Source organism: Solea senegalensis, linkage group LG3, assembly GCF_019176455.1.
Source record: "Solea senegalensis isolate Sse05_10M linkage group LG3, IFAPA_SoseM_1, whole genome shotgun sequence".
NCBI lineage: Eukaryota > Metazoa > Chordata > Actinopteri > Pleuronectiformes > Soleidae > Solea > Solea senegalensis.
In genome coordinates, this window is record NC_058023.1 from 25,075,551 (window position 1) to 25,097,554 (window position 22,004).

General features: G+C 39.3%; 2 protein-coding genes across 4 annotated transcripts; both read right to left on the bottom strand.

Moving 5' to 3' along the window:
• Positions 1–859: 859 nt before the first annotated feature.
• etnk1 (ethanolamine kinase 1) lies at positions 860–14,128 on the bottom strand. The gene is made up of 8 exons (XM_044021036.1): positions 13,842–14,128; positions 11,698–11,957; positions 11,355–11,495; positions 9,507–9,649; positions 5,225–5,308; positions 4,983–5,143; positions 3,954–4,027; positions 860–3,689 (listed from the first exon to the last, which is right to left on the bottom strand). Exons 1-8 carry the CDS (start codon positions 13,986–13,988, stop codon positions 3,617–3,619), a joined length of 1,083 nt encoding a protein of 360 aa, XP_043876971.1. The 5' UTR covers positions 13,989–14,128; the 3' UTR covers positions 860–3,616.
• Positions 14,129–16,289: 2,161 nt separating this feature from the next.
• On the bottom strand, positions 16,290–21,617 carry pyroxd1 (pyridine nucleotide-disulphide oxidoreductase domain 1). Of its 3 annotated transcripts, none has more exons than XM_044020225.1 (13): positions 21,302–21,617; positions 21,084–21,152; positions 20,772–20,891; positions 20,213–20,341; positions 19,611–19,684; positions 19,297–19,493; positions 19,095–19,192; positions 18,899–19,001; positions 18,698–18,837; positions 18,173–18,295; positions 17,348–17,485; positions 17,115–17,204; positions 16,290–16,842 (listed from the first exon to the last, which is right to left on the bottom strand). In XM_044020225.1, the coding sequence occupies exons 1-13, from the start codon at positions 21,377–21,379 to the stop codon at positions 16,684–16,686; spliced, it is 1,518 nt and encodes a 505-aa protein (XP_043876160.1). In that variant the 5' UTR covers positions 21,380–21,617; the 3' UTR covers positions 16,290–16,683. The 3 variants fall into 3 exon arrangements, with proteins under 3 accessions (XP_043876160.1, XP_043876161.1, XP_043876159.1); XM_044020226.1 differs by having other exon boundaries at positions 18,698–18,813; positions 21,084–21,164; XM_044020224.1 differs by having other exon boundaries at positions 21,084–21,164.
• Positions 21,618–22,004: the final 387 nt, after the last annotated feature.

A 22,004-nucleotide genomic window follows, 5' to 3' on the forward strand; every position in this document is an offset into this window, starting at 1 on the left:
TTTTGTTCTAGTGTTTACCAATAACCTATTGAATTGTTGCCTAAACACAAAGACTAACATGTCCACAGAGGAGAAGGCGATACAGGTGATACAGACTTGTTCACGGCAAAACTTAATAGGCTCTGCCCAAAATATCAACAAGAGCACAAAATGGAGGTATTCACAACCACAGAGACACTAAACACACACAGATAGAGGGTGTATGTGACTCACGTTTCATGTCTGGAGCCAGTCTTTCATTCATGAAGTTTCCATGACTTGTCATGTTAATATATACTGCTGCACGTTTAGCTCGCTTTTCTTGTTTGTGTTTAAACAGAAATTCTCTCGTCTGTTTCTATCCTCTCCTCCTCAATGTCTGTTTTTCATGGTAGCTTAGCTCTGGGGTTCTTCACGCTGTTGTTTGTTGCGAGTCCACTTAGTTTCACAAGAGCTAATTTCTATCCTTATGTCCTATTAGCATTAGCAGTTCTTCTGCACAGGTGTTTTTTGTTGTTTTTTTTTTTTAATGGCAGTCATTTTGAGAGCGGAAAAGTCACAGGTGTAAATGAAGGCCGTGTTCCATTTATCTTGTCCAGTGTCCCACTTTCCTGACTTACATCAACCGAACAGAGCTGCCATTACTGTTATCAGTGACACATGCTTTTTCTGCTTGTGTCAAGAAGTTTCTATTCCGTCTTTGGCCACAATGGCTATTTTAGCCGTTAACCTAAGGGGGCGCTGTTAAACCTCAATGTTTCTACGTATATTTTGAATTATGTAAAAGTAAATAACTGCTACGTTGCCTATTTAAATTAGTGTGACAATGTGTCGACCTCTTCATTCCATGTTGAAACCCAGAGAAACAAGATGACACAAATCAGGGTGAATAGACTTTATTTTTTTTTAAAGTGAGTTTACATTAATGGAAGTCTTTCATTTCCACTTCTTACAACCAGCAACTATTCACTTAAACTTTTACAAAAAAGAAAGAAAACAACTCCTTTGTACATCCATTCCCATTTGAGAATGAGCAATGATATTCATTTGTTAACTGTACATATAAACATATGCTACAGTGGTGACAGAACTAAAGTTTTTACAATGTTAAATACAAACACTTATGTACGTAGTGCTGGCTCATTTTAATCAGAACTGAGGTGAATTTTAATGTACAGTGAATATGATTTCTCTCAAATGGATGTGACAATAAAGCCAGGGGGAAATATTTCAGCAGTATTATTTGTAACAGTTTCAATTTTCTGATTATGTAACAATCCAATACACAACCTGCATTTAATTTATCATGCAAGTAAATGTTGTGCAAGAATGATCTAAACAGAAAGCAAAGTATTTCACAGAACCCTAGCATGCTCCTCCACCAGTGTCAAGAAATGAAAAAAATATTTATGAAAATCCTTTTCCATTAAGCTTGCATTTAGCTTAGATGTTCATATGTTAAACGCCAACATTCACAGATTTCAAACTCAGATCAGGGTCAAACTACTTCCTCATTCAGCCCTCTTAATTCCCCAGGGTGAAAGACACAACATTTGATTTAGAGACAGAGGAGAACAAGGCTAGCCACAAACTTTACAACTGTAACATTCAAAAAAGTAAAAGTGTTCACAGGCAGACTAGCTCAACAAAGGCACATCTATAACCTGTGTGCATTGGACAATCCAGTCTTGTCAGTCTCTTCAAAGAGATTAGTAAATGCGTTACAGCAGCAGACATCTGGACATATTATGCAATATGCAAGTTAGTCTCAAAGTAACAAAAACAAAATGCAACCACATTTGTCATAATGTTTCTCTTTAGATACTTAGAACTTTAACATGTTTCTTATTATTTATTTGCCCAGGTGCCATGTGTTGATGCACTAGCAAACATCTACACACTCTCAAAGACCTCAACCCTAACATCTGCATTTAAATAAGTATAAAAACTATCCTTCTTAATACTTCTATATACCTGTAATTCTACTCCTCTTTGCTACATGGGAAATAATAAGTGTGCGTTATGTACAAGCAAAAAGACATGTCAGCACTTTGGTGAACGCTTGTAACCAACAGCTTTTTTTTTAAACAAAAACAGACATTTAAGATGAGGGCCAAAGCTGAATATCAACAACTGACAGCAGCTATTGTTTTTCTCTCCAACAGATGGTGCTCTTGCTCCTCAGGTCCCACTAACCACTGACTTTCAAATGAGTTCAACCAAACACAGACGATGATCAGTGTGGAGTGTAATAAGCCGACTTCCATTTTAGTCTAACTATAGTAGAAGTCGGCCTTCACCTACTTGAGATTACCCACTTCACATACTTTTTTACCAGATTCTACTTTTCTCAGACCTTCATTTCAACAGCAGGCATTAACAACAAAGAATGCCAACAGTGGCTCAAATATCAAGCAGTCAAACAAGGCCACACATTCAATCTATGAATACATTTCTTAAAATAAGAAAACATTTCTGAATAAAAACTGGTCTATTAGTTTATAAAATGGTCAGTTCTAAGTCCAGAGAACAGCAGTGTTTTCATGATATTAAAGATGATTCCCAAACGTTCCCTGAATTGGAGCAGACAGTGAATGGTTCTGTCTTGTCTAATACAGCCTGACTTACAGTGAATGTCACAGTGAATTAAGTCCCCAACGCTGCTAACCCATCGTGTGACGCTAAAAATAAAAGTTCTGTCTAGTCGAACGTGGAATGTTCAAATTACAGTGAGATGCCATTTTGTCCCCAGCTAAGATTTAGACAAAGCAAACCTGAAAGCTTACATAATGTTCAGTTACACAATTTAACTTGAGGGACAGGTTATATGTAAACACAAGGTGCTCCTACAACTTCAGAGTCTTCAGTCTAGAAAGCCAAAACACAAACCCTTACCAAACTGCACAGCAACAAGACATGTCCATTTTGGAGCACCACCAATGCACAGTATGTTGGGGAAAATAGAGTGAAAAAAAACAAAAGTCACATGGCAGACCACATGGTTTTTGGGTTGGTTTTTTTTCTTACATTTTTTCTTTCTGGTGTGGCTCACATATCACATGAGATTAAGAGACTGTACTGTCCCTTTCCATCTTGACATTCATTTCTTTATCCATATTTGTTCTTTGGCAAACAAAGCAGGCTTTGTGCTGCTACCATACCATTATTAAATTCATCATTTACTGGGATGGCTCTCAAGGGGTTTCCCCAATAATGTGCATACAAGGAAGGGGTCTCCACACAATCAGTCATGTGTGTTGTTGCTATGTAATGGCTATGAATGAGATGTTATAAAGCGGTTCAAGAAACTGCTTCAAAATACATTAAGTATGCTGATATTAGGTTAATATCATTTAAATTACTATTTTTTCTGTGCATGTGAACAGTAGCAGGTGCCAAGACACCCATTTTACAAAAGCAGCTACCAAAGGTGTGACTGCATATGATCAATAAGATTATGGCCCATTCCATTTCTAAGGATACTAGAAAATGACCTGCAGGCACTGACCAGGACAGACTCTTAGTCTGGCTCTCCCATTAACAGACCCATAGAGGGCTCAGCTGTCAGCATGTGAGGCGCAGAACAGGTAGAAATGGGGGAAGAGCAGGAAGAAGAGAGCTTGAGTGGGTGGGGGTTTTATTCAGGTAACTTTAACCCAAGAGCTTCTGGTTTCATCTTGAAGTACTGGTTGAAGCGCAGGACTGCATACCTGAGAGTAAAACAGAAGAAGAAGAAGTAGCAGAGATGAGATTCAAATGAAAGTGTCATTTTTAGCTACACGGTTAGCATTGCAAAATACCATATCATATATCAGACTGCTAAGGCACACTCTGTACCAAGATGACACATAACATTAATCTGGATGTGTAACATTTTGTTCTCAAACTCTGATGATGAATGATTAAATGGCTCAAGTCTGTCAGCAAGGCTGATTAAAAATAGTAACGGTAGTGTGTGAATGCAGGCAACATACCCCAAGAAGTCAAAGTCGATGGTTGAGAAATTGGCCTGAATCAGAGCCCAGAGACCCCAAAAGAAATGCGACGCCTAGACAGGGAGAGGCAGCAGGGTAACACAAAGGATTAGCATGTACTCATCCTAAAGTAAATGTCATGTATAATTGCGCAACACAACACACTTGAGTGTGTACTAAACCACCAGAAACTCTAGCCTAGAGCAACAAGAGCAAATAGCTGACAGAGACACAATTGCTTCCCTTGCCCATCCTCCACACTGCCCTTTTCTCTCTTGACAGTAAACAAGGCAGAACCCAGCTCCTGATGAGTGCCTCCATTATAGTGGCTGGATCAGAGTTCATCACAAATACCCTTCTCTGCTGTGTATTTACAGCAGCTACTGCTGGTTATAGACAACTTCTCTCTGTGCACTGTGTTGTTTCACCCACATCACACTATAACCAGTGTTTGCCGATCCTGTAGAAGCAGGGCTGGAGGAAAAACTCAACTCACAACAAGCCCCCAGGACTGGTCAACTTTCCACTGTGAAGAAGTTTGAACCAGAAGGAAAAATGTTTTATGTGGTCTTACCATAACTAACTTTTCTCTGCCTTTATTATTAAGTGACATAAATAGAAGTCAAAAGTAATTAGGACAATTTTACTTGTACCCCTGTAGCCCAGTCACTCTCAGAGTCCAAATAAATAGAGAATGAGAATAATGAGCTTTTTCAATACTTTTACTTTTTGATTTATTTAGTAACTGCATACAATGAAGTTGGCTGGTTTACCTTTTCTAAATTACATTTACAGAAACTGTAAATGTGATAATATGCACACATCTTTTTAAATTGTGAGCTGGGTCAAAATAGTTTGTTATCGCGAAAAAGGCGTGTCCCCATATAAAACTGCTGAGGCTGCCATCTACCCAACTACAATCGGAGACCATTTTTATATAAAATGGATACTTGATTGTATATATCAGCTAGACACAGATGTACTTAATTACCTACATATATTTTACAAGGCATATCTGCCCAAACTTACCAGGGCAAATCGGTTGACTTGCACATAAAGAATTTCCACCTCTCTTTCGGTCACGTCAGTGCCCTGGCCTTTGTGCTCCTTATAGGCCTCCAAGTATGAGCGGAGCCATTGCAGCTGAAAGGCCCGCTCTGGGTAGTGGCTATAATCCACCTCATTCAGGCCTGGAACCAATAAACACACCAGTTAAAGAACTCATATTTCAGAGAACATTTCATAGTCCGCTCCGTTTCATGTACACTTACCAGCAAACTCATTGAAATGGTTCCCAATGTCGAAGGCTTGGTAATTGTACCCAGCATATTCGTAGTCAATGAACTTAACATTTCCTGGAAAAAGATGCAGTATTGTTTAGACAGAGACATGGGAGCAGACAAAATGATTATGTTGTGTTTTCCCTCTGATAACTGAGAATGTCAAGGTTTTTCTTTTCATACTGTAACTTTCTCCCTGTCTACATGGACTGGCTGGCTAGTTTGGTGATTTGGGGGCAAAATGTAAGAGTTTGCATTTTGAGGATGACACTGACTGTAGAGAAAGTCTTTAGCATAGTATAACTTAGGAGAATTACAGTCAGACATGTTTAGACTTACTCTTATGAAAACATCTGTTGACAAACAGTGCATAAAAACAAGCATGCTACTGAGAGGAAGAGAAATAAGATTCCTCAAATATATTCAGAAATTAAAGCTGTTAAATAAGTGAGAGAAATTCTATGACTTTATGTCTAGTTTAAATTATGCATACAAACTACACAGGAATATCAGATTAGACATACAGTAACAGTAGTTATCAGCCTTTTTTGAAGAATCCAAAAAAAATAGACACCTGTGACATATTAGAAACGAAAAAGTGCAAAGCCTGATGCAAGACTTGGAACACACACAAATCTCTATGGTTTGTTTTGGATACATGCACAGAATCAAAGGGAAAAATGACAAAGTGAGGTTTTGTTTTGAAGAGATGGTGAAAAAAAAGAGGCTAATATGGAAAGGAAGCCAAGGGACAAAGGAGGGAAGATAATAAAATACAGAGACAGAGTATGCTGAGCTGCCAAAACAAATGTCCAGCAACACACTCTTTCATAATCAAAACTGAACAGACTTACAGCAACAATGAACCTGATGTTCAGAGAGCATCAGACCCATACAGACATTCTCAGCAACTATAACAACAAAAAAATGTGTTTCAATGACCCTGAAATATAAGTACAAATAATATAAACCATGTGACTTTAAAATTGGATGTTAGAGTGAAGAGAGGGTAGGCCAAAGAGTGTGTTGCTGTCTGGCTGCATTTGTAGGTCAATGAAAACATGAGGTTCCTGCATTAATAATGATGGACGCACAAAGTGAAGTGGCCGACCTCAAAATACAAACTCTTACTATTACAAGCCCGACTTTTACAGTAACATTAACAAAAAAACAGTACAGTTTTTTTGTTTCTACTGTGCAGAACAGTACATTTAATTAAATGTCTTTGTGTTTTTGTTTGTTTTGGCCTGAACTAATTTCTCTTTTCCCTAACATATGAACATTATTTCTTGAGGTGATGCTGGACTACAAGAAAGACACTTTGAGGTGGGTTACCAGCCGGCGTGTAGGTCCTAGCGGGACACAACTGAACACCTCCGGGCAGTGGCTATAGCCCCCCTGTGCAGCAGATGAAAAGGTTGGGGCAAACACATCTTTCACACATGCTTACTCTCTCACTGACACATTTGTCTTTTATCCATTCTTGCTCCCACGCACAATGTCAAAACATCAGGCCTCGCAGCCAAATTCCAGTGCCTTTTTTTGCCTCGCCTTCACACATACAACCTCATTTCCCTTCTCGCAACACTCCCCCTCCAATGCTCTCTTCCCATTGGTCTGCTGTGAACCCAATAGCGTGACAACTCTGCTGTTTCTGAAAATGAAGGAATCTTTGAGCGGCTTCCTGACTGCTGGTGTGCACTTCTTGTGGCTCTTGGGACCATGTAAAATATGTGCAGGTTCTTTTTTTCTTTGCAAACATCTGAGTTAAATGAGAGTGGAACAGGAAACTAAGCCTGCCATTGTAGCAGTGAGACAATGACAAAAGAAAAGAAATTAAGCACTTTTTGACAGTGTTCTTAAGCTTAACAGAAAACAGGAAAATGGCAGCAAAAACTACCAACAACCACTGCTGGTGGTTTTTATCAATACAGGAAGTAGTGACTTGTCTGCCAAACTGCTGTCATGTTTGGCAGACAAGCTGAGCAGAAAGGACAGGAAGCAGCATGGTACATGTTCATTTTTGGCTTCGAGCTAAAATGCCTAGAATTTACCATGGTCTCAACTCCATTATGGTTATTTTTAGGCTTTGTTGAGTTGTGTTTGAAATGAAAGAACTTATTGTACGTCATTACAGTCAATAAACTGGGATAAAGAAAAGTCCCTTTCTATTCAGACTCAAATTGATAAAACGTCAACTGAAGTGCTCATAACCTATTTTATCTTACTTATGGAAGCATGAAACATGATTCTGCTGGACTGCAAATGTGAATTTCAAGCAGACTTTTGAACGCCTGTACACAAGACTTATCCTTTACTTTACTTTACTTTTTGTAACATGAGCTCTCTGGAGGGGAAAAAAAAAAAAGAGAACTGGATGTACAAGCAACTCTCTGGCCAAATTGCACTGATACATGATACACCTACTTTCCGAACCAGCAAGAACTTGTTTGATGTATAGTACCACAATTTAAAAGTTGATTCAGTCAGTGTGAAAATCAAATCTTGAATTTGTTTTAACCCTTACCCAGATTCTCCTTCAGAGATATATCCCTACATTTTGGCAGAAACATGTTTCAGCTTTCAACTAATAAGGCTGATGATATTCTTTCTGTAATATTGTTAAACAAATCTCATGAAATAAACATGACTGAGAGACAAAATGTGTTACAAATTAATTTTTACAATACAAAAAGGTGTAAAGTTTAGCAATCAAATTGGAAGTAAATGGCAGGATTCTTTTTTGGATGCAGAGCAGTATACATTTTTGTAAATGAAAGCATATTTAGAGCAGCAGACCAGGTTTTGTGGTGCCAACTCAAATTGTCCACACTGTGCACAATCATCAATTTGTCACCCAGTAAAACTCTAATGAGAGTATTTCTAATTGGGTGCACAGAAAATAAAGATGCTTTCTGTTTCAGAACTATTCACAAATATATGTCAACACATACACAACTTGTTGGCTGAGGAAAATTCATTGTTGTTCTGATGTTTTCATGAGATTTGTTTGACAAATGGAAAAGGCCAGAATGATTACCATCCAACATATTTTTGAACTTCTTTAGTCTGTCCAGTGATCAACATGGGTGCGTTGAGACGAGAAATTGCCGAGTCAGGAGTAATCACAAAAGTAGAATTATTTTTTAGGGCACTTGGCTTGAGCTGAGATCTATTTAAAGGAAGAGGAAAATAATAAAATAAAAAAACAGAAGTGTAATAATGAGTATTGTAAGTAGCCTAGCAATCAGAAGTCAGGGCAAATTGGTGGCGGAGTAACATTGAAAGGTGATACGTAGGTACGTGGCTCCTACTGATGCCATGAACTTGTCCCGATTAGCCTGAGCAGTGGGCAGACTATGTGAGGGCCCTCAGAGCCGACTGTGCGTGAGGTTTTGTCTCCCTCCATTGCCTCCCCAGGGCAGGGCGGCGCACGGCAGCCACAACCTCAGCTGTCATTCCTAGGGGAGAAAGGCTAGACACAAGGAGCTGTGAGAAGGGCCCCGCCCCTCGCCGCAACCCGACGAGGGGGCTAACAGCTCTTAAACCCTCCCATTACACCTCCACCCTCCTCCCACATTCAAAAAAATACCCTTTACGAACCTCCCTCACCCCTTACACATTCTCACCCATTTTACCCAACCAATCCTCTGCTAGAGACAATGCTTCAAACAGTTTCATTAACTGCTACAACAAAAACCACTTTTGCAAATGTAAACTAATAGGTTTGAGGATGTTGCTTATTTTATTACCTTTATAAACTGCAACAATGCTTAAGCACCTAACACATGTGCCATCAGTAAAAATAAGACTTGCTAAGTAGTATGATGGCATTGTTTATTATGAAGCTAATAACAGTTGTTGTTTTTTTTCCGTTTGACGTTTTTTAGCACAGAATTAGAACGACAGATCAGACAAAATTTTGTAGAAAAAAACAATGAAATCCAAATAAGAAAAGGCTTCACTGCACAATCATGTATTAACACAATGGCCCAGATTTGACATGGTATCATAACTGAAGCACGTGACAGATGCCGTGTATTAATACATCTTTGCATTCATGAAAACAATTAAGGATTTCATCAAGAGCATGAGCAAAACATCCAAACGACTCATCCGTCTTCTCTGACTTTTCTAGTTCTAATGCAAACACTGACAATGAGAGAAGCATGTGACTAGAGTTGAGGAAGTGCATATGATGCAGTCCTACCTGGGCATAGGGATGAATGCAGATCAAACTACAGTACTATTCAGCCAAACAGTTGAGACTCACCTTCCTCCTGGTTGTAGATTATATTTTTGCAGAGCAGGTCATTGTGGCAGAGAACTACAGGGGAGCCCAGCACAGACAAGCTCTGCTGGAGCCACACCAGTTCTTCTCGGAGGCATCTTGGACTGGGCACCTCCATGTGCAACCTGGAGGGGGGAAGAGAGTCGAAGTTAGTGAGAATAATAGAATTAAAGAAGGAGTATTCAGAATATTAATGGAAGGATGGATGGAGGTAGCGTCAGTATGGGGAACTTCAAATAGACAGAAATAGAAGAGAGGATGTAGACAGAAAGAAGTAAAACTAATCAACTAATCAAGTTCGCATTGCACAATATCTGTGGCAAAATGGATTCTGACAAGTGTTTTACTTTTGTTCATTAGTATGTCAGAATATTCTTTGCTCAGTTCAGTTGTTCAACCTGATTAGTAGAAGACAATAGAAGATGCATTACTTGTGATCATATGCTCACAAGTACTTCACCCATTTGTTTTTTATTTCAACAGACAAAATCCCAGAGGCACTGCGGGTGTTACAGCATTTCCTAAAAAAAAAAAATCATCAGCAGTTCTTCTACACTGTAAATACCTGGACGGCCTTTATGGAAATAGAACAGTTTTAAAAAGTCAGTGTTTGTTTTGGATTCATTTTGGCACCAAAAAACATGAAGGTCGTTGTCATTGCCAATATAATAAAAAACAATATTTGAAGGGAGGAGCAAATCTTCTGAAAGGTACAGGTAGTGAGTGCAGTGTCTCCAGATTTGAGTGGCAAATCTTAAACTGACCACCTCTAAAGCATTTAAACTCATCCCTCATAATTCACTGTAATTAGGGAATAACAATAGTCTAAACATCTAATAGCTGAGGTGTGAATGAGCATTTGAACATGTAAAAATGTGATCTGTGAATTGAGTTGTTTGCTAAGACCTCCAAGCAAAGAGTGTTGATTTGTCCTGTAAAAATCCATTTCAGCTTCTTCCTCCTTTAATGCAAATCCACATTATTGTCAGAGAGAGAGACAATGACAGCAAGCAGTGGATAAAAGTAATTTGGAGACTGAGCTAAACAATTGTGTCATTGGCATATAAATGGTCATATTTTTTCTTCATTTTATTTATATAAGTAAACTGTTTTTACACCAAAAGTTGGAGTTGGCAGAATAAGTGTAAAACGTTGCCAGAATAGACTACTTCAAAGAGTAGAATGTCATATCTTCAGAGACCATGACACATTCCACAAACCTTTTCAGTCATGTGAGACAAGCACAACTGATTATGAATACTAGTGTGTTGCATCATTGCACCTTGTGGTTGTTTGGCTCATCATGGTTATACATAGATTTCTGTCAGAACTTACCTTCAAATACATTTTCTTAAAAAGATGAATGACATAATTTATCATTTCAGAACTTTCGACCAGACATCCCGTTTACTTATGCACTAAAAAAATAAACCTCTGTGACACAGTTCTGTGCATCAGGTCAGTGAGCAAGTTTTTAACAAGTAATGTAACGTAAAAAAAAATACATCTCAAAAAGATAAATGTTCTCATCTCACAATGACTTAATGCTTCAGCCAAATAGTGACAATTAGGTGTCATGTGAGCATAGCGAATCTCGTAAGCAAAGCCACTAATTTGAGAGAGTCTGAATAAAGAAGTAACAGAATAATAGATTCATTTAACCAATTCCAATAACATTAAAAGATGTTGATCTGTTTTTACTTTGTAAACAAGTTTCTATTGTATCAATTTATTGTTACAACCCTCATATGAAATCATTATTTCAGGTAAACCAACCACATTTGAGAGTCTGGTGGATTAAAGCAACCATGACTTGCTACAGGGTCTCACCTGGTGTTCCGCTCAGGGTCCTTGAAGTGCTTGGGGATGAGAGCAAAGTACTTGCCCATCTTAAGCCACAGGTCAGACTGGGGTACCCAACCATTATGGGCATGAATTGCATGGTACTTTGCCAGCTGCCTGGCAATGAGTCTGCAAGTTTAAGAAGACAGAAAATTGGAAAATTTGAATAAAATAATACAATGCAATTTGAGGCAACGTTTGAGTCTTCATACACTTGAATATTCTTATTAAAAAGGAAAATCTGGGGAAAAAATGACTGAATTAATTAATGGGTGTGTCAGTCAGATTTAGTTAAAATTAAAACAATTGGCTGCAAAACAAAGCTTGTTACCTGAAAACAGGTTGGCTCCGAATGTGTTCCGGCTCCAGGGCTGTTCCTTGCAGAAATTCATAACACAGGCCATTGTTGAAGGTACAGTAGAGGCGCGGGGCACAACGGTTTGTGTGTAGCACTCTGAAACTTTTCACTTCGTTTTCCCGGTCCACCAACAGTTCTGTTTTGTTGCCATAAATACGAACCAGCACCACGTTCTTCATGACTGTACCCACATAGCAGCCCAGGAGCTTATTGGTTATTCCATCTGTAAAACACTGTGTACACAAATACATGACAAAATAAAAAATAGTTAAACCTGGGAGGAAAAAGAAAACATTACAATTTGTCCCATAGTCCAATACGCTTGTTTGATACATATAGTTTTATGACTGTGAGACCTTCCTTCACCTTATACTATTTCAGTGCAAGGAGGCATTCATGTCACCCTAAAAAATGTGGGTGGGGTGTGCCTGTGCCTGATTTAAGCCAAATTGCCTCTGTTGTGAAGCTGGGAACAGTTTTTGCAGAGGGTGAGGTGCCAACATACCAGCCCTAATTGTTCACTCTAGAAGGGCATTGACTGAGAATGACAGGATCGTGGGGAATTTTATTTTGCATTGGGTAGCAATGACTGGCATTTGCTGAGCTCTCACTATGCTCTCATTGATAATATAGGCAAAAATAGTGAAGCATGTGATCAGCTCTCATCCTCAACTGTGTTTACCAAGCAGAGCCACGCCCCCAGTGCAGTGGAAAGAGTGTGGGGAGTTTCCTTTTGGTGTGAAGTGGAAAATACTAAACTTTAAGAACATCTGACCAGGCTTTAATGTTAGAAAGTGTGTGTCTTAGGCTTGGGAGACACAACAATGGCCAGCCAATGACAAAGAACATCAGCCAACCACAGCACTTCCTCAGATTGGCATGTGTTGGGGTTGCACTTACTGATACCACAGGAACTACAGTCAAAAGGCAAACAGCAAATAGTTTTGCACCTGTATGAGAGGACATTACTGTCCTTACAGGCAAGTGGCAGTAGTCTGTATTCATCATTTAAAACTGGAAAGAGGAAGACCAATTCTGTGGTGCACATAAACTGCAATGTTTCTTGTCACTTGCTCATCACACATGAGAGCAACGCAAAAAATAACAGCAATCTCTATCAAATGGAGGACTTAATTGTTGATGCCGACAAGGACAGCCTGGGCTGCTCACACCACCCAACAGTCAGATGTAATGATTCTTTAACACAATGTTCGGATTACAAATAATGCCCTCTTTGTTTCCTTCATTGTTCTGTTCCACTTTGATAGATCAAATGGGGACAGTTGGATTAGAAAAAGTAAAAGCCAGCTTGTCTTTGGCCCATACTTGGCACCTCCCTGTAAATTTCATCAAATTCCAAACTCTCTCACACCACCTCTCTCCTATTCATGTGCCAACACCTTTAGACAAGCAAGGCAGGGTTGCAAGTAAAAATTATATTAATTTTAACAATTATACAGGTTCAATTAAATATTTACACACAGAGAAACATGTTTATGTGCTCATGTATAACAATAAGAAACAAACTTAAAAAACATCTTTTGTTCAAATATTCACATTTTAGTTAGAAAAGAAAACTGTCAAAATGATGAATTGATTATAAATAATGAATACATGTTGTAACCCTTTGTATAATGGACCCCGCCATTGCAGCCTTGCTACATAGCGAGATCACTCACTCACAAGGATTACATAAGGTTTAGGTTAAGCATAACTTTAAGGCAGAGGAAGCAGCTCGACTGCGCCAAAAGCGGCGAGACACTGTCTCTGACTGATTTTAAACCAGAGCTGACGCAGTTGACATTCACAGCTGCAAAATATTAACCCCTTAAAGCCGAATAAAAACACCGCGGTATCTCTGTAGCTTTAATACAGCAAGTAAATCATCTACGTTTTGTCCTAGGATGTCAACACAGCAGCACATTTCTTTCAGCCGTTGTGGTGTCTCATCTCAGAGAGTATCGCGTGATATCAGCTTCTGGAGTCGGTGTTAGCTGAAAACTGTGCACGAGCACCTTGCTAGCAAGACACACGTAAAATGTCAAACCGCCAGCGGCGGAGACGAGTCATAACACACATGTTTTAATAGTGATGACGATAAAATACATAAAGCGCACCTTCATTTTGACCTCCGACGGCTTCCAGCTTGGTCTCAGCTCCTTGATCAGTTTCAGTGCACCGGGTCTGTAGTCGCTCTCGTCAACTGTCACGTCTATTTTAGGCACAGACGGGGCCTCGTCGGGAACATGAATGTAGTTGGCCATGACGAAACCTTAATAATTCGGAATATCGTAAACTATGTCGATCGTAGCGGTGTGCTAAGCGGCAAAGTGCGCAATATATGAAAGAGTGACGGAGAGTATGTGTTCCTCAAGTACTCAGTGTGAGACAACGCCTCTCCACGAATCCCCACCCAGCCGAAAAAAAAACTCCCGTTGCATGCTGGTAGCCTGGTGGTTGAATGACTCACTGGTAGCGTTTAGTTAATCCATCACCGGACACCGCCGGCGGAGCGTAATCTTTAAACGTCCATTTAAAGTGTAACATGTTTACATTAATGTAATCATTTGTGCAGATAATAAAATAATACATGTAGTTAGAAAACATACGAGAACAAATCCAGGACACGACGACGGGTACACTTAAAACCTTTAAATGACCAATATTGTCTTCGGTGCATGGTGGACTCATTCAAGCGTACCCTTGTTGTAACCGTAGCTTACTTTGCTGCAGGCGTCAAATCCGCAACTTGAATAAAATGAGCTTTGTGAATGTCAAGGCTGACTGTCTTCAAGTGTCAGTGGTCTGTCACTGAGGGGACACATCCACTTAACTGTAATCCGCTTGTGTAGTCCCAAAGATAAACAAGGCGTACGTCAGCTGTCAAAGAATATTCCCATAAGAATTGAAACAGAATTTGGCTTGTTCGACACATCCTTGCTTGTTTTTTTCAGTTATGTTACTGATAATATTCAGGTAACACCTAATGTTGCAGTACAGTGACACCATGGTAATAAGTAGTTAATATTATTACATGAATTACTGCAGTCTAAAATCAGTGTTATACTTTCAACTTTGAAAAATGATCACATCACAAAGTTGAAAGCCATCCTACCTCATGTCCCACACACTTTCCGTTGTTATTGCCAATCAATTCCTAGGAGATTACAATAAAAATAAGACTTTATTGCCATAATATTGATTTCCCATTACATTTTGTATTGTGACACTACTGTTATGTAACGTGTAACTTATGTTTGCTTCATTTGGTGCTGTGCTGATGGTGGTGGAGATTACTGTTGGTTTAAACAAAAATCTGTATGCGTTTTAAAAATTTCAGGTGACTCCTATGTGGATGAGGGTGTTTCTAGGTCCCTACCCATTTTTCTGGTTTTTCAATGTCATCTATTTGTGAAAGCACTTTGTATCAATATTGACACCATGAACATCGTGATGACATGATGCATCTTGTTGCTTGCATTACAATGTTCTCACACAGTTCTTGGCATCTCATTATCCTGTGTTCTACAGCCTTCTTATCCATTAGGGATTCTGAATTTCGTCTTGACACAAGTGATGGTCTGTCCAGTGCTGACTCACCCTGTAAACAGTGACCTGCTCTCCACCCATGCAGGTACACACAAACACACAGGTTCAAGCAGCTATTACTTTAAGGAATCTAACTGACTTCCATTCAGTTGGACAACCTATCAAGAACCAGTTAATGCCTAACCAAACCACAATTAAAATATTTGCCCTACACCAGTTCCTGAGAAATTAGGATCTGCCTCATAAGAACCAGGTTGTGGTCGTCATGAGGATTACTGGTCCTGACGAGGTCAATGTTTATGCCAGAAAAGGTCGTAACGAGGCAACAAATACACACAGAGGGAATTGCTGCCCAGTGCAATCAGCACAACATACATTTCTGGCTGGCCACTGCTGCAGCTCAATGGAAAGTGTCATCTTACACAGGGGGAAAAGGCCTTTTTAATTTACAATTATTGCCCTTCTTACTCCTGACAGTCTTTAAGGTCCATTTAATAGGGTTTTTGCCATTACTTAAATTCCTACACAAGACAAAAGAAGAGGGGACTGTCTGCACATACTGCATTTGTTATAGGGGTTTATTTTATTGCTGCTATAAGATAGTGTTGCTATCTTTCATTTTAATAGTACTTGCTTCTCCACAAATGTTGCTGTAGCATTTACCAGGCAACTTGAGCAGCTGCATCAGTGTGATCAGGCCCCTGTAGGTGAAAAACTGGCCCAAAAACCACAAATATGTAAAACAAAAAACCTTTAAGTCGAAACAGGGATTGGCTTCTTTCAGTGACTTGAATCTTGTGTAGAAATCTCTATCCACTTCTTATGTTTCCTGTCCTGACAAAAGTGGATTTCTAAATAATAGCATCCCCAAGAGCAACCTATCTTTGTTAAAATAGACAGTATTATGTGAGCTTGACAATGTCTATTGTTATAATATCTCCTGAGACACAGGAGGAGTCGTAAATGCCGTTTAGGTTGTAATTTGAGCAAGAGTCACTGAGAAAACATAGCAACAGGATTGTCTCTCTTTTTTTATTTTTTTTACAAGCGAGTATTGTTGACCATACCCCATTCTTCTACAGAGAAGTGTTCACCTATCAAAACAGAGGGACATTTTAAAAGAGTCTTATTGTATTTCATATTCAGGCCACTGTTTCATACTGTTGAATGGTTCTCAGTCAAGTATAAAGTACCTGTTTTTGAAAATAAATAAATACAAATGTAGTTTTTAAATTTACAGGTGCATTAGTAATCTCTCCTTATCTTCCTTTCATTGCCATAACAGCAATTATAGAATGCTGAAATCCTCCAATTTACTTTATATATTTCTAAGGCATGATATGTTCATCAGTGCCTGACTGATGGAATGAAGTGTTCAGTATTCTCCAGTCTCAACCATAGTCCTGGTACTCAGTCAAAATAGTCCTCTATATCCACGTCAGGGTTGAGTAGCTCCTCTCCATACGGGGTCAGATCCATCTGGTTAAGGATAAGGTTCTCAAAGGTCTCCTCCAGGTCTGTCTCACCGATCAGCACGGCACCCACCATCCTTCCTCCACGGAGGACAACCTGGAACACAAAACCTAAAGTAACCAGTGGGGAATTGAAAGTGAACTTAATTAGAATTGGGAATTACCCCAGCTGGTGAAACGTTCTCTTCCCAAATGCAACAAATTACCAACGCTGGCTCGAGAGAGCAGTGTTTCCCAAACCTTTTATAAGAGGACCCACTTTTAAAAGAGGACAAATTACCCTGACCAAATGAACAATACATATCACGACAGGGAGATTCAACACCTTGAAATGATATGATTGATATATTTATTACTACTCAGTATCACCTTGACATACTCCTGGCCTTTGGTGCAGCGCACCAGGAGCTCATGGTCAGTGCCAAGCCCCTGCCCATTAAACTTTCCCAGCAGGACCACCTGTGGAATGACCAGAAGACAGTGTTGAGTAAGCCCAGAAAACAATATGTACCACTGTGAAATGACCTTGAAGACTCATGAAAATATGGTGGTCAGTCATTTACATAGTGGATGATTAACATGTCAGTTACAATGCCATGTACCTTGTAGTTGAAGAATTTTGTAATGTGTGAGAAGAGCTCGAAGCAGAAGTCCAGTTCTATTGGTTCTGACAGGACATGTGCAGCCATGCAGCGGCCAGCGTACCAGCCCATCTGACGGGCCTGAGTCCACAAACGCATCTACACACGACACAACACACATGATTCCGATTTATTTCAAGATATAGGAAAGGAAATAAATGATGATGAATGCATTTTTAGTCTCTCATGATTGTACACACAGTATCGTTTTTTACAGAACAAAATCACTTACAATGTATGATATAGTTTATGGTATGTACTGTGTTGTATTTACATTTCAATACTAAACCTGTGCTAGAACACGATCAGAGCGTGTCACTGGTCCGTTTAGAATGAGCTGTTTATCACGGATAAAGAATCATCTTAGATGATTTTAACCACGTGAAGGTCAGCTTCAACTGTTTTATATGGGATGGCACAAAATAGTTTTTTTTCACTGCCGTGAGTTTGACGGTGATTGGACAAATGCGGCAAAATCATCACTTCCAGGGAAGGACCAGCAAACGTCACTGGTGTGAGTGTGTGTGCGGGCATATGCATATGCTATCAAAAAATCAAGTACAATGTTTAAAGGGAATGCATTTGTGATATATTTAGTCTAGTAGCTTTTGAAAACTCATTTGTGAAGCTCTACTTTTATTAAAAGCTAATGAAATAGCATTAAAATGTTGTGGGCAGTGTATGAGAACTGCAGCTTCTTTAAAAAAAAAAATGTCGTCAATGTGAGCAATTATGAAGGCTGTTGTTGTTTCAGAAGAGAAACATTATGTAAGAACTCTGGTTTACCTGCTGCCAGAGTTCACTGTGTTCCCAGCCAGCTGTGCAAACATCTCCGGCAGCATAGACATTTGGCTCTGATGTCATCATGTAGTCATTTACCTGCAGCCCGGCATCATCTGCAATTGCAAACTTACAACAAAAAAAGTATTATGATATGATTATGTTTACTAGGGCTGCACACATTAATCAGTGAATAAATTATGAATCAATTCCAAATGAATTGCCAACTCTTTTTATGATGGAATAATCAGTTGTTTTTTTAATAAGTAGTTCCCCAATTACATCTACTTAAATCTGGATATTTTCTGGATGATTTGTTCCTTATTTAAAGACGTCAAAGACCTTTGTGGAAATTGAGAATATAATCAGCAGATTAAACAAATAGCACCAACACATCTAAAAGCCTGCTGGTCAGACATGTGATCATGACTAGCATCTTCAAAATAACTATGTTCCCAGAATTAGCTTACGCTGCTGGCAGTGGCAGGCTTACAGCTATCATTCTTTTTGCATGTGGATGAGCCTACGTACTTTATTGCCTTGGAGAAATGGCTCAGTGTTTGGCACGACACCGGTGGCACTGACAACAAAATCACAGCCAAATGTCTTGCCATTGGTCAGCTGGACATAAACTGGCCAGGACCCATCTGAGAAGAAAGACAGACACAGGGCTGAAAAGGTGGAGGTAAAAAAAAACAGAAAACAAGTTTGAGCAGAAAATCTAGTTCTCACTGTTCTCAGGTGTGAGTGTTTGCTGTTGGGAATTGAGCAGCTCCTCAGAGGTAAAAATCTTTTCCACCTCACACTGGTATTCCACTGAAACTTTGCGGGACACCTGAGCACACATCAGCATAAAGGAAACACTTTAGAACAACAAACAGAAGAGGTCAAGATGGACACTAGTTTGACACACACATTCCCATCTCACTTGTTCTGCTCCTCTGAGAGCTATTCCTTCATGCCAATCTGGGCCAAGAGCACTGCCAGGTTCTGGAGGACCAGTACTTTTCCCTCGCAAATGTCCATCTGAGAATTATACATGAGTGAAGAGTGTTTTAGAGTTCGAGCACACAACGTACTAACACTCCACTGCAGCATAAAAAAGAAGAGATAAACTAAGAGGTGACAACCTGCAGTGAAGGTCTGTAATGCTCCACCTGCTGGCTCCTCTGTGGTGTAGCGCGGCCTCTTGCAGGGAAAAGCTTTCTCTGGTTTGCCTGCCTCAAGGGATGGAATGAGAAACTGAGCCGCTCCTGCATCAAAAAATGTATTTCCTATGGCCTTGTCCTTCACAGCCCAGATCACCTCGCAGCCTTCCACCTCATATCTGCACAAAACACATTTATTAACACTGACTTCTGAGTATTCTGGTGCATGATTTGGACTTTAATATATCAGATGAAAAATGCTTGAATATTGAAAAATGTATCTTCTGGCTACTCACACGAGTTCCAAGGCAATGCCACCATTTCCAACAACAACAATTCTCTTTGCTTTTGATAACAACTTTTGGAACTCCTGAAACACAAGCACAAGAAACCTAGTAAGCATCAATACAGAACCTTAAAACACACTCAGATTTGAAGGTTATATTTTCAGTATATACTTTGGATTTTGTTTGTAAAAATGTTACCCGACAGCCTGCAGTTATGTAAAGTTGGTAACAGGAAAAGGAAAAAGATTATTTTTATTATTTGTATTATTTTTATTTCATATAAGATAAGGCCCTTAAAAGCATTTCCACCTATCTTTTGTCACACATACACCTTGTGGTCACAACATTTGGTACAAATTTTTAGTTTTAGCCTGTTTATCAACAAAAATATTTACTGTACTAATCTGTATATCTAGTCTTTTTTGCCTTTATATTTACCTACTGTACATGTGGTATATGAAATAAATAAGACACCTCTCTGACTAATGAAGACCACTACAATAATGCTAAACAGAATATCATTCACTACAGAAATGGTTTCTTACTACTGCATGAAAGCACTTTCAGTTCTGTCACAAACAGCACAAACAACCAGAGGAATGTGGCCATACCTGAGCACTGTCTGTGTCTCGTATCCCCAGGACATAAGGGTTGTCCTGAGTTAGGAGCTTAGGTCTCCCTCCACTGCAGATACACAGCTTCTCATAACCAAAAACCCGTCCGTCTGCAGTTTCCACAGACTGAGAAGAGTTGAAAAAAGAAATTGAAGGGAGATAGTGATTACCTGCATAACCTAGTTTTAATAGCTGTTTTCTTAATCTTGGTTCATTAGACCACATGTTGTAATGAGAACATGTCATTACAGCATATGTCCACAGGGTGGCAGTAGAAGACAGATAAAGCAGATAAGGTCTCCAAGAAGCCTGTGATGAGATCTTTGGCAAGGTCATATTTTCAAACATGATTTAATACAGTTAATCTTTGGAATAGCAGCTCCATTTAAAATGTAGCACACTGCATCATAACAACATAAATACAGTTGATTATATGATACAATTATAGACTACAATTGATGATTTGATAAAATTGAGCAAACAAACCAGAGTCACATATTTGCAAGATAAAAAGTTTTTTTTTAATGATACAGCTTTCTGCAAAACACCTACTTACATGTGACTGCGTGTGAAGGGATTTGACAGCAGAGTGAATAACAGTAAGGTTGGGGAATTTCTCCTCCAAAACACTGGACGGTCGCTCCTCGACGTCAAACTCTTCCAGAGTCTTTGACACCTTTACGGAAAGAGAAAGGAAAAAGAAGCTTTCAGTTCCTGCCACTCTTTTTAAACCAACTTGGTAAAACGATCACACATTATATGTGTGGACGTCATGTCCAGTAAAACTAAATCAAGTTATGCTTCCCCCATGTGTCACTTTCAAACATTAACTGTATGTAGTTTTCATCATCATCATCCTCCTCCTCACCTGTTTATAGTTGGTCACTGCCTTGATGTGGGGACCTGCTGTAATCAGAGCCACCTCAGCTGACGGGATCTGGAATGACAGCTGTCAACAAAGATTGTGTATTCTGTTTTAAGTAGCAACATTCATTGCAGGAGTGAAGCCTCTGTATATACAATAAGTTAATAAAAATATTTCGTCAGAGTAGAGAGCTAATATGTTCCATATCACTTCATTTTTACCTGTTCGACACATGTCACACCCGCGATTCCACCTCCCACGACCAAAAAAGTAAACGTTTTCTCTGCTTTAGCTGCCATGTCACAAAGCTAAGCTAACAGGCTGTCTTGCTAACAGTAGCTGCATTGCATTTCCCAACAGCAAAAATACGTTTGCTGAATAACGCGGTGTATTTTCCAGTAAGCAGAGACACGCTGATGAACACGGGGTTGTTAATGTTGAGTCTCGAAACGCTTTAAAATACTTCAGAAGATAGATAGTTGGCAAAATATGCCATCAGCACATGAGGAGTGAAGTAAGACTTCCGTGTTTACAATAAACTACGGCAAACAGCAGGGGACACACCAAGCGAGGCGCGCTTAAGTATGTTTGCGTAGAGCAGTGTGGTTACTGTTTTATTTTGACGCCTATTCTCTTTACAAACAAGTGAGAATAGTTAACTTCACTTTATGAAAGATTGAAGTGTTCAATAAAAAAAGGCTGCTGTGCAAAGGGCACATTGTGTACATTAATCATTTAATGTAGGTCTACCTCACAACTACAATAAATGCCCAAACCTCTTGGCCAAATGAATGCATGTGCATAGTTTTTACATGTTGAATAGAATATTAAATCATGTAATATAGAGAGAGTCAGTACATCTGTAGATTGAAGTGTGTGCAGTATTAATGGAGCCTTTACTCCCTACATCAAATGCACTGTAAA

Coding starts and splice junctions, on each gene's coding strand:
- etnk1 (XM_044021036.1), bottom strand. CDS start 13,988: ATGGCCAACTACATTCATGTTCCCGACGAGGCCCCGTCTGTGCCTAAA. Junction 5,309..9,506: donor AATCTACAACCAGGAGGAAG/GTGAGTCTCAAC, acceptor ATCTTTTTCCAG/GAAATGTTAAGTTCATTGAC. Junction 5,144..5,224: donor CCATTTCAATGAGTTTGCTG/GTAAGTGTACAT, acceptor TATTGGTTCCAG/GCCTGAATGAGGTGGATTAT.
- pyroxd1 (XM_044020224.1), bottom strand. CDS start 21,379: ATGGCAGCTAAAGCAGAGAAAACGTTTACTTTTTTGGTCGTGGGAGGT. Junction 20,892..21,083: donor CAGTGACCAACTATAAACAG/GTGAGGAGGAGG, acceptor CTTTCCGTAAAG/GTGTCAAAGACTCTGGAAGA. Junction 19,685..20,212: donor GAGACACAGACAGTGCTCAG/GTATGGCCACAT, acceptor CTTGTGTTTCAG/GAGTTCCAAAAGTTGTTATC.